The sequence below is a fragment of the Panulirus ornatus genome, chromosome 1 (genome assembly GCF_036320965.1).
Source record: "Panulirus ornatus isolate Po-2019 chromosome 1, ASM3632096v1, whole genome shotgun sequence".
Taxonomy (NCBI): domain Eukaryota; kingdom Metazoa; phylum Arthropoda; class Malacostraca; order Decapoda; family Palinuridae; genus Panulirus; species Panulirus ornatus.
Window position 1 is genome coordinate 80,377,400 of NC_092224.1, and position 12,482 is coordinate 80,389,881.

Here is a 12,482-nt window from a genome sequence, read left to right on the forward strand (position 1 = left end):
CACGGTATACCTGTCCCCGGTATAACGGCAGATATACCTATCCCCAGTATAACGGTAGATATACCCTTGCCCTAGTATAACCTGGTAAGTCTGCCTGTCCCCCTGGTATAACTGGGCAGATATACATGACCCCCTCCCCACTGTATAACTAGAGAGGAACGTATATCTGGCAATGTATATACGTTATATCTGGCATTCAGCATACCAGAAGGACATACCCTTCCGATGATATAACCAGACAAGTTCACATGATAGATAGCCCCAGTACCATCCTAATGAAATCATCATGTTTAAGATCATCATCATCATCATCATCATCATCATATATTAAGGGATTATAATGACCTTAATTTTTAAGGGTCTGTATTTCTTAAGGATTATATATATGTATGTTTAAGGTTACGATTCGCAGGGCTTTCTTTTGATTATAATGATCAAGTTTGTTATCCTCATGTTATCGTCATCTTCAATCGACCGTGTCGATGCTAAAGTGGTGTGGCATGTTATGAGTTTTCCTTTTATCTCCCTGGAACAGATCACGCCCTGGTTGACCCAGTTATCTCAGTCCCAGGGAGGCGAGAAAGGACCCCAGCCCGACCCATTCATGCACCTTCAGGCACAAGTTGGTCCCGTTGGCCCCAGAGGTTCTCCAGGTCAGTTCTAGCCTCACTCTCCCTCTCCTCCTCCTTCCCCTCCTCCATGAAACTCATAAAGTTCAACTTCAGCGACGAATGAAAGAAAAAAAATCTTGATATTGTGATTTGTTCAGTCCTCATCAGAATGGTATTTCTCCACGGTGTATGTCTGGAGGGAGTGGTGTGTGCTAACCGTCTTCTTTTTCCCTTCCCTCCCACAGGTGCCCCAGGTCCCTCCGGCCCACAGGGTTTCCAGGGTATGCGAGGCGAGCCAGGAGACCCAGGCCCAAGCGGTTCCTCAGGACCTCCTGGACCACGAGGAATGCCCGGTATCCCTGGGAAGGATGTAAGTCTCGCCTTCCACAATACTGGAGGAGTAACACAGCTTCCCATATTTTGATTTCCTGAAATATAGATAACGCGAGGCGTTTTTTTTTTTTTTTTCTCTTGTTCGTATATCTCCGAGTCTGTCCCTGCTCCTGGAATGTGTTCATGACGCTAAGTTTTTCCCCCGCCTGAACCTCCTCCTCCTCCATGATGTTGATGATGATGAACCATGTCCTCTACCCAGGGTGAGAATGGTGACGACGGTGCTGCTGGTCCTCCCGGAGCAGTTGGTCCTCCCGGCCCCCGTGGCCTGCCCGGCATGCCCGGTCTGCCAGGAGTAAAGGGTCACCGTGGCTTCCCCGGTCTGGACGGCTCCAAGGGAGAACAGGGAACACTAGGAGACAAGGGAGCCTCCGGTCCCTCCGGTCCTCCTGGTCCCATCGGCCCCATGGTCAGTGTCGTCTCCATATAGGATCTAGTACATGTATATATTTCTAAGAAGTGATATAGATGGATGAGAAAAATATATAGATGGATGAGAGGAATATATAGATGGATAAGAGGAATATCTAGATGGATGAGAGGAATAATCCTGGAAAAAAAAGGGACAGGTCTGTACAAGTTCCTTAATGATGGGTGATGGCGGGTTGGTGATGTGTTGTTGACCCGTCCTACAGGGGTCTGCTGGTCCTCGAGGTGAGCGAGGTAGAGAAGGCCCTCCCGGTCCTCCTGGTCTGAGAGGTATCGACGGCATCGCTGGTCCTCCCGGTCCCCCCGGTCCTCCTGGAAAGTCTGGTCCACCTGGATTCCCCGGTAGTGCTGGAGCTAAGGGAGACCAAGGTGTACAAGGGCCTAAGGGTTCGCAAGGTCTTCAGGGCCCCCGTGGTAAGTGCGACACACCGTCCAAGCTGACGTACTCTCCCTCCACTAGTCTGCTGTAGTAACTCCTTGACTCATAAGTCAGACGTCCTCGTACTTCCGTGTGCCATTAAAACCGACTTGTCTTCCCCACAGGTGAGGCTGGTAAGCCTGGGTCACCAGGTGAAACAGGCTCCCAGGGAGCCCCCGGTAAAGACGGTCTGTCTGGAGAGAAGGGCGCCCCTGGTTCCCAGGGAGACTCCGGTCCCCCAGGGTTCCCAGGTGCCCGAGGTCCCCCCGGACTACCTGGCAGCCCAGGAATGCCTGGCATCAAGGGTGAGAGGGTGAGTATACACAAACATCGCGTCCGCTTGCACGAGCTTGACGACATAAAGATGCTGAAGACTTTGTTAATCTGACGTCTGGATGAAGGTCACGTATGTGGTGCACACATCCTGCGTTTTACTGAGGTCGTGTGAGTGATGCATGACTGGACGTTTGTTTCCTCTGCCGCAGGGTCTGGCTGGCGTGCGAGGCTTCAAGGGAGAGTTCGGTATGAAGGGAGAGGGTGGTACCCCCGGCCCCCGTGGGTTGCCTGGTGCCCCCGGCTCCCCTGGCAAGCGTGGTAAGAGAGGGATGCGAGGTCCTCCCGGAGGAACTGGACCCCAGGGTGAACGTGGACCCACAGGAGGCCGTGGTCTCCCAGGTGCCGACGGACCCCCAGGCCCCAAAGGTGAGTCCTATTTTCAATCGGTGTCTGCTCACTGGGGAATCTCTGACGTCAGTAGAATGTGTATTATCCTGGAAGCTTCAGCCTGAAGAACCTCATGTAGAGTGAGTTAGACATCTACGAGGGTTTGTGAACGAGGGGTAATATTCACGACTTTTTTTTGCCTTGCAGGTCAGAGTGGTGACCCTGGTCCGCCAGGATCTGCTGGCCAGAAGGGCCGTGAGGGCAACCCCGGTCCACCTGGCTTACCCGGTCGACAGGGACTGCGAGGACCCACCGGTCTCTCTGGCCCCTCCGGCAAAACAGGTAGACCCGGAGATCGAGGTCAACCTGGTGCTGATGGCAAAATTGGTGACCAAGGACCTCAGGGTATCCAGGGTCTTCCTGGACCCATGGGACCTCCTGGACCAATTGGACCACTCGTAAGATACAAGTTTCTTGTCTTGATAACGAAGTAGAATTATATGTTGGCCTTATTGAGTATATAGTTGCCATAAACAGGGATAATTTAGTACAAAAAAACAGCCTTCATTTAGCATCTCAATCAAATGAGATTTGAAATTGACAGAATTTCTGCATTCTCCTTTCGTCTTTGGTCTGGATGTTGAAGTCACTTGCCAAGTTCACGAACACCTATTTACAATTCAGTCTTCGGAACAAGAGCGAATCGCTGCGTATATGAATCCAATCTCAAACCCGATGTCTAAACATACGTCTCAGTGGTGGAGTCGCTCATCTCGCGTCAGAAGGCGTTCAGGGGCAAGGGTTTACGGGTTTATAATAAGCTCTTACTGACCATTTTTGATTATGTTCATAAAAGGAAGTTTTCAAGTGTACATTACAGGCTCGCTTTCTTGATTCTGGTTAGTCTTGGATTTTGAGCATATCACTTGTTCTCAGGCTGAATGACACGACAACTTGAGGTCGAGGAGCGTAGTATTTCCGTTGATACATAACGAACTTGGCTTTAAAGTGTCGTGATGAACTTGGAAAATGACAGCAACTGAGATCATTCACCTAAGATAGTTTACCTGTGACAGAGTAGCTGAGATAGTTCACCTCAGACATTGTAGCTGAGGTAGTTTACCTGAGATATCTTACCTGAGACATTGTAGCTGAGATAGTTTACTTTGGAGAGTGTAGCTGAAATACTGTGCTTAGAACAGTGAAGCAGAGGATTTGGGCCTAACAGCTAAATTTCATATTTAGTAATATCAATCCAGTCCTTAACCCCCTTAGCACGACGGCACGACCCTAAAAGACGAAAATATGACCCTTGAGAACAAAGGTACGACCCTTGGGTCTGTTAGAAGCCAAGCCATCATACCCCAGAAATCGTTCCGTCGTGCTGAAGGGATTAATATTTGGCATATTTTGGCGGGTGAGTCCTAACGTCACCATGATTCCCACAGGGTGAACCCGGCAAGGACGGCAACCCTGGTGAAACCGGCCCCACAGGCCCCCGGGGAGACCCAGGAAAGGATGGTAGCCAGGGTCCCCAGGGTTCTCCTGGTCCACAAGGATCATCCGGTGAGCGAGGTCCTCCGGGACCTCCTGGTGCTCGAGGTTTCCAGGGTCTACCCGGAGCTCCTGGTATCTCTGGATCGAACGGCAAGGACGGAGAGGCTGGTCTTCAGGGTCCCCGAGGTCTCCCCGGTGCTTCAGGCTTGCGCGGTCAGCGAGGCTTCCCAGGAGAGCGTGGAGCGCAAGGTCCCCCGGGAGAGACAGGCAAACGTGGAGAGTCTGGTCTGCCCGGTCCCGACGGCCCACCCGGTCCCTCTGGACCTCCAGGACAAAAGGGTCACTCTGGCCCCTCTGGTCTCGTCGTGAGTATCTAGGGTCTTGATGACATCGCTCACGTCCCCTTCAAGTAAATGTATGATAATTGTCAGCCTCAGATTATACCTTCCTACCGCCCCACCTTGTAACAGTATTTGTGTCGCACAGGGTCTGCCTGGAGGACGTGGTCCACCCGGCCTGCCAGGAGAGAAGGGTGAACGAGGTTCCCTTGGTCTTGTCGGACCCGAGGGCCCACCAGGTCGCCAGGGTGACCAGGGCCCTCAAGGTATAATGGGACCCCTAGGACCTCCAGGAGAACCTGCAGAGAAGGGCGACCCAGGTCCACCAGGTCCTCCCGGTGAGCCTGGTGCCAACGGTATGCTGGGAGAGAGAGGCCCTCAAGGCGAACAAGGTCTTCAAGGATTCCCCGGTCCAATTGGAGCTCCAGGGATGTCAGGACCTAAAGGACAACGTGGTCTTCCTGGTCAGAAGGGCAGTCAGGGTAACACCGGCCCTGCAGGACTTCCCGGAGAATCTGGAGCCCCAGGTTTGGTAGGACTCACTGGTGCAAAGGGACAGCGAGGTGAAATTGGTCAACGAGGAGAACCCGGTCTTATGGGTCCCCCAGGACGATCTGGCTCCCCAGGAACACCTGTAAGTAATCGATACTCTCACGTACTCCTCACTGACACTGCTCGTGTTTCATTTACAGTCAAGATAACAACGTTATGACTCAGATCTTTCATCTGATCTGTTATCCCACAGGGCACACAAGGTGACCAAGGACCTCCGGGTCGTGGTGGAAGCCCTGGAATCAAGGGAACCGCTGGTGACACTGGCCGGCCCGGTCTACCCGGACCAGCCGGTCAGTCCGGCGCTCCTGGACCAGAGGGTCCCAAGGGTGAGTCTGGTCCCGAGGGTCGTCCCGGCCCATTGGGTCAGCCAGGTCCTGTTGGTTCAGCTGGAGAGCGTGGGTTGCCTGGTCTGCCCGGCCCACCTGGACCTCCTGGTCTCCGAGGAAAGACTGGCACTACTGTGAGTATCACGTCAACTCGCTCCATCTGGGCATAAACCTCCCTCTTCTCTCACCCGAAAAAGATTGTTAATAAAGACAAACTGTAACAAGAATGGTCCCTAAGACATTTTATTTTAGGCTCTCCACATGGCTAACTTTGTGACCGCATCTGTCCTCAGGGAGAACCCGGTATGGAAGGCAAACGTGGTGACGAAGGTCCCGTCGGTCCTCCTGGCTTACCTGGTCCCATTGGTCCCATCGGCCCCACTGGCGACACTGGATCTCCCGGCTCGGACGGTAAACCCGGTCCTCCTGGTATTTCTGGTCGTACTGGAGACAAGGGCCCACAAGGTCCCCCTGGTTCTCAGGGCAGCCCTGGACCCACCGGTCTACCTGTGAGTACCCCTATGTTTGTTATCATTTCAGCACAATGTGACATATCTGTTACAGAATTAAGACTTGAATGTGTCGCTGATCATTACTTTCCTCATGGCAGGGACCCCCTGGTCCTTCCGGACCCATTGGACCCACTGGAGAGCGTGGAGATCGTGGAGAGGTTGGTCCACAGGGTGTGGAGGGCCCCTCTGGTCCTCGCGGCAAACCCGGAGCGCCAGGGTCACAGGGAGAGAAAGGAGACACAGGAGCACAAGGTCCCAAAGGTGCCAAGGGACACCGTGGTCTCATTGGTCTTCAAGGTCTTCCCGGAGCTCAGGGTCCTCCTGGTGACAAAGGTGTACCTGGCGTTGCTGGCCCCACAGGCCCGGCTGGTGAGCCCGGCCCCAAGGGTCCTCCTGGTCGTGACGGAGGCATTGGTCCTCAGGGTATCATGGGTCCACCTGGTCCGCGTGGTCCTAGTGGTGAAGAAGGTCCTCGTGGTTCTCCCGGTTCACCCGGTCCTGCCGGACCTCCTGGTCCACCTGGTGAGACTATGGGTTACGATCACAATGCTCTGCTGGCCATTCTTGGACAGGGACAGACCAAGGGCCCAGATCCCCTTCAGAGCGACGACTCCGACCTTCCGGCGCGTCTCTTCGGCAAAGAAGTCTCCGACGATGAACGTCGCGAACTTATTGCAAAGGCCTATGAACAGCTCAAGACATCGTTCAAGAAGTTCCTCAAACCAGAAGGCACGAAAGATTCCCCAGCCAAGACTTGTCGCGACCTGGCACACACCCACCCAGAGCTACCCAGTGGTAAGTTGTGCAGTACTGATTATTGCAAACGTAAGGTACTGGAGTCAACAGCTATTTCCGTCCATCTGTTTGGCATCCAGGTAGCCTAACCCAAGGCCACGATGAGCTATCTGGCTGCCGCACAGATGGACAGGACTATTCTCTGGGGATGTTGGTAAACAGTTCACATTAGATATCAGGTGTACATGGCGTTTGAGATATGTATTATTCTTTTCCCCTCTCAGGCGAGTACTGGATGGATCCCAACGAGGGCGATAGCAAAGACGCCATCGTGGTGCACTGTGACATGGAGAAGAAGGCGACCTGTGTGCTGCCTCAGCCTGCCACTACCGAGGAGTTCAACTGGCGCGGCCAGACTCGAGGCTTGACCTGGCTCGGGGACGACATTCAGCCAGGCTTCGAGGTAAGCCGAGTGGACACTGATATTACTGGAGTCATTGTGATGTATACAGAGGAAGAGTCCTGGGATAGCAGGTGATGTTGGAGGGATTGTGGAAGTGACAAGTACGTGTTGAGGCGATGGGTACGTGTGGAGGGAGAGTGTATGTGTGTGCGTGGGTGGGTGGCTCAGCGTAGGTAGAAAACGTTTCATTGTACCTTGTTTGGGCGACACAGTCATCCGAACGAGAGATTCTATATCACTTGGAATCATCTAACCAGAAGATGGAGGGCAGTCATAAGGTTGCCCGGATAGACAATCATGTAATGTGTCTGTGGGAGAGGCTGGAGGAGTTTACTGACAGGAAATAATAATTTGATGCCCTTCAAATACTTCAGTAGACCACCAAAGGTTTTAAGACAACGTTCTGCATACACCATAGAGCCGCTGTGAAAGAAGAATTCAAATAATTTGCTATTGTATTCCTCTCATGGTTTTTGAATGAATTACTCTAAAAGAAATCAATTATCAGGAAATAACAGTTATCCTAATATTAGGTAAGGTTAGAGGGGAGAGGTAAGTAGCCATTTGAAAAGAATGATAACTGGTAATATGGGAACTACTGCACTGTTTACCAAAGGTTTTTCCATCGCCCTTAAAGAGCACTTGAGTGCCTCGGTTTTCCTGACAATGTTTTCACCCGAAGCAAATATTTGCCTTGGCCGCAACGATGCTCGAGATCCTTTGTGCTCCCAGCCAGTGGTTCATCAACTGTTTATCTGTGATGTGTACAAAATCGTCTGTATCTCGATTCGGGCGATCGTTGACTTTCGTAGGTCTGCTTATATCATGACAGTAGGCAGTTCCTCGATAACATTTATAGTATATGCCTTATCAAGACGAAGTTCATTTTAGACAACGTATTACCTGGTGACAGATTCCCTATATTTCGTTATTTCGGGTGACGCAACTCGAAATATTCTCTTGGCCTCTGTATCCACCATTATGGAACTTGTATTATGTTTTCTTTCTGAATTCCGTCCATAGAGTGAACATTTGTCTTTTACACATGTGTCTGTATCGATGAATACTTACATATCTAAGATGCGCTTTTCTCATCCCACAGTTCAGGTATAAGGCCGACGGCAACCAACTGCAGTTCCTACAGCTGCTGTCTTCAGAAGCGTCGCAGGAGCTGACATACCACTGCAAGAACTCCATCGCCGTGTACGACGCCAGCAGGAGGAGCCTGCGCAGCGCCATGCAGATCATGACCTCCTCAGACACAGAGCTTAAAGCCAGAGGAAATAAGAAGTTGAGATACAGAATTATACACGATGGGTGTAAGGTAAGCGTCCTCTCTCTCTCTTTCACTCTCAATCCCCGCTTCGTCTTGTCCACAGGTCGTCCACTTGCCTGGTAGGCCGAATGCGTCGCCTCTCCAATCCTGCTAATGAACGGGCCGGGTTCGATCCTACGTCCAGCCAATTGCACTGCCATCACAGTTTTAGTCAGACTTTATTTGGCAGGGTTTCTTAGGGGCAGTGCAGTTGTCCTAAACATAATCTGTTATGACTCAGGGCAGGGGAACTGCTCAGGTCAATACCAAGGCAGGTGAACTGCTCAGCTCTCATGTGGCTATTTGGTGTGTGTCCTGCACTGTGCAACACATATGTATTGCACCCTGTCACTGTGGTTGTGATGGATTAAACAGACTTTACATAAGTATAAAGTTGGGAAGGGGGAAGGGGACGTTAAATGCAAGGCTGACACTATGATCTTGGGTTTTGTTGATGGTAACATGGTTGGTGGTGGCCCAGATTTAGAGGTGAACCAGGGCAGGTGAAACGTCCGTGGTAAAAGGTCTGTGTGGCCAGGACGTGGATGGGGAGCTGTGGTTTTGGTGTATTACACATGACAGCTAGAGAATGGGTGTGAGCAGATGCGACCTTTCTTTGTTCCTGGTGATACCTCGCAAACGCAGTAAAAGGTGAGTGATCGGTTCCCAGTGAAGGTCGGTCTGCGGCAGGGGTGTATGATTGCTCCCCTGGTTGTTTTATTTGTTTGTGGATGGGGTGGTTAGGGAGGTAAATCCTAGAATTTTGGAGAGGGGGGCGAGTATACAGTCTGGTGGAGATGAGAAGGTTTGGGAAGTGTCAGTTGTTGTTTGCTGATGATACAGCGCTGATGGGTGATTCGAGTAAGAAACTACAGAAGTTGGTGACTGAGTTTGGAAAAGTGTGTTAAAGGAGAAAGTTGAGAGTAAATGTGAATAAGAGCAAGGTTATTAGTTTCAGCAGGGTTAAGGGACAAGTTGATTGGGAGGTAAGTTTAAATGGAGGAAAATTTGAGGAATTGAAGTGTTTTAGATATCTGGGAGTGGACTTAGCAGCGGATGGAACCGTGGAGGCGGAAGTAAGTCATAGGGTGGGAGAGGGGGCGAAGGTTCTGAGAGCGATGAAAAATGTGTGGAAGGAGAGACTGTTATCTCGAAGAGCAAAAATGGGTAGTTCCAACAATATTATATGGTTTTTGGGCATGGGTTATAGATATGGTTGTACGGTGGAGGGTGGATGTGTTGGAAATGAGATGTTTGAGGACGATATGTGGTGCGAGGTGGTTTGATTAAGTAATGAAAGGATAAGGGAAATGTGTGGTAGTAAAAAGAGTGTAATTAAGAGAACAGAAGAGGGTGTGTTGAAATCGTTTGGACACATGGAGAGAATGAGTGAGGAAAGGCTAACAGGCAGGAGACCAAATTGGAGGTGGAGGGATGGAGTGAAAAAGATTTTGAGCGATCGGGGGTCTGAACATACATGAGGGTGAAAGGCGTGCAAGAAATAGAGTGAATTGGAACGAAATGGTATACCGGGGTTGACGTGCTGTTAGTGGCCTGAACCAGGGCACGTGAAACGTCGGGGGTAATGGTGTTTGGCTAGGCTAGAGATCAGCACGCTATAGTTTTTCGTTCTATGTATGGTTTGGAGTCCTGTAGCCAGCGGTGCCATGAAGACATCGCTGTTCTTAACAATTGTTCCTCCCTGTCCACTATAACACAGCCATGATGCAGCTTCTTAAGACATAACTAATGCAGACCTCCTCCCTTCTTCCCTTGCAGAGGAAGCAGTCCACGTGGGCGTCAACGAAGGTGTCCTACCGCACAGACAGGCCTCAGAGATTACCATTCACCGACGTGGGATTGAGGGATGTCGGCGGAGAGGACCAGGCCTTCAAGATCGAGGTCGGACCAGTGTGTTTCTCGTAGGACGAACCCATTATAAAGCCAGCGATGAGAGCAGTGGCTGGAGGTGTGGAGTGAGAGATGTGATGAACCATATAGTGACGAGTGATGAGATATGTGGTGGTGGTGGTGGTGGTGGTGGTGTTGCTCAGTCAGAAAATCATTTGAGCCGCCAAGATTATTATTTTTCCCTCCTCCTCCTCCTCCTCCTAGGATGTGAGACCCTCCTCCTCCCAGGATGTGAGACACCCGATTGCAAGCAAGCGTCTGGTCCTCGTCATAGGTCCGCTCCCACTTCCCTCCTCCCTCTACTGTTCCCACTCGCTCTTCACTTGTTGATTGTATCATTATGATTTTATGAATAAGTTAACCGCTCGCCGCTCTCTTTACCACTCCATCTCTCCATATTTTTCACGTGTTCTTGCCTTCATTTTCCTCTCTACCCCAATAGGTTAGAAAGACACTGAAAAAAATGAATATATATATGAAAAATATATTAATACACAAGCGCCATCGAGATACAAATACGTGTAAAAGTTTGTGCTTATGATAAACAGGGGAAAAAAAGAACTTAGTATGGTATGTGCCATGAACTCTGACTGTGTACATTTTGTATAATATTAAGGCTCCATAAGTGAGTGTTTTTATACTACTCCAGTCACACAATCGGGATAAAAAAAAAAAGATATTTTCGACTAGGAAGTTTTATAGGTTTTGTAAATTTATCAAAATAAAAAAGAAGGGGAAATGTTTTTTGTTATTTACCTCGTGATGGAAGGAACTGATGGTACATATAATGGTAGGTGAGGACTGTACCTCAGACCATGGTGGGCTGATGGTACAGATGATGGTGGGTGAGGACTGCACCTCATACTGTGGTGGGTTGATCGCACAGATGATGGCGGGTATATATGATGGTGGGTGAGGACTGTACCTCACACCACGGTGGGCTGATGGTAAAGATGATGGTGGTTTAGGATCTGAGACATTAAGTTAATCTCTAAATCTGCGACAACCCCACCAATCGTCTCGCTAACGGCACGAGAGGATATTTTCACAATGTTTAACAATGTCTTGGAGTTACTCATCTCGGACATGGCCGTCATCAGCCTGACCGGCTGTGTGGCCGCCAAAAGGCGTTTACTATACTCGCTTGTGACCATAAGTCTCCACTGATTAAGCTGTAAAATTCATGAAATACAAAGGAACACGAAACAACAAATCACAGGGTCCTTTCAGGGTTGTTTGTGCTAATGGGAGGGATTAGTAACAGGTGTAAATGAAGCCGGTCGTGGATTTTGACCCAAGTATTTGTTGCATCTTTTCCTTATACACACCTATGGTTTTGCTCTCAACTACTTTTATCAGTAAATGAACCCATTTGTCGACAATCCTGTAGAAGAAAACCAAACGTTGAGGCCTTCGATTGTTGATTTTCTCGCAAGTGTTCATAACAATGTAGGAGCAGGGAAACCTTCATGGTGTATCAAAGACTATCTAAGATGTTACACAAAGCAAACGTGTGTGAAACAGAGAGGATATACCAGGTCTGTAGGCAATAAGTATGGAGGAACACAAGATCTGGATGTACTAGGTCTGGAGGCACTAGATCTGGAGATACCAGGCCTGGAGGGCACTAGATCTGGAGATACCAGGTCTGGAGGCACCTGATTTGCAGATAACAGGTCTGGAGGCACTAGGGCTGGAGGTACTAGGGCTATAAGTATCAGGTCTGTAAGTGCCAAACTGGGAGGCACCAGGTCTGGGGCTACCACGACTGAAGGTATCAGGTCTGGAGGTACCAGACTTGGAGTCATCAGATCTGGAGACATCAGTTTCTGCAGGTATCAGGTCTGGAGGTAACAAGTCTGGAGACACCTAGTACGGATCTACTAGGTCAAGGTGCACGAAGCCTGAAGGCACAAGGTCTGGAGGCACCAGGTCTTTGGAGCTTATGGATGGTAAATACTGTAGAAGTGGGCTGGCCTGACCAGTTCATTTATTGAATGAACACCAAAATTCTTGTCTGAAACTTTGGAAAGTTATGCAAATTTACAAAACTATTGTGCATTCCAGGAGCGTCACTCAACCAACAATTCACAGTACATTATATGTGTAGAAACAGAATCAGCTCTTCTTTTTCTTTAACCAGCAGTTTTTTTGTTTTTTTTTTCGTTATTTGAACTCCGCGCTATCGTCCAAGAGCATCTCCAGAAACGAACCTCTTTGAATCCGTGTTATGACCCACCTGCTGAGATAAGCTGTTCATACCAAGATGTTTCACCAAGTGCAATTTTGTTCAATTCCCACGTACGTCCCTAGTCT

The 12,482-nt window shown here is 49.7% G+C and overlaps 1 protein-coding gene across 1 annotated transcript; it reads left to right on the forward strand.

The window, feature by feature from the left end:
- Positions 1 to 415: 415 nt before the first annotated feature.
- LOC139750165 (uncharacterized) lies at positions 416 to 10,905 on the forward strand. Its single transcript, XM_071664518.1, has 15 exons — positions 416 to 653; positions 857 to 981; positions 1,207 to 1,413; positions 1,640 to 1,847; positions 1,977 to 2,164; positions 2,337 to 2,553; positions 2,722 to 2,972; positions 3,963 to 4,376; positions 4,498 to 4,983; positions 5,095 to 5,364; positions 5,524 to 5,739; positions 5,841 to 6,537; positions 6,762 to 6,940; positions 8,043 to 8,264; positions 10,035 to 10,905. The coding sequence occupies exons 1-15, from the start codon at positions 431 to 433 to the stop codon at positions 10,179 to 10,181; spliced, it is 4,050 nt and encodes a 1,349-aa protein (XP_071520619.1). The 5' UTR covers positions 416 to 430; the 3' UTR covers positions 10,182 to 10,905.
- The last annotated feature ends 1,577 nt before the right edge of the window (positions 10,906 to 12,482 follow it).

Bases quoted from the DNA above. Each gene is read 5' to 3' on its own strand.
- LOC139750165 (XM_071664518.1), top strand. From the start codon at position 431: ATGATCAAGTTTGTTATCCTCATGTTATCGTCATCTTCAATCGACCGT. The intron at 2,554-2,721 runs GTGAGTCCTATT...TTTGCCTTGCAG, and splicing joins CGGACCCCCAGGCCCCAAAG to GTCAGAGTGGTGACCCTGGT. The intron at 5,365-5,523 runs GTGAGTATCACG...ATCTGTCCTCAG, and splicing joins GAGGAAAGACTGGCACTACT to GGAGAACCCGGTATGGAAGG.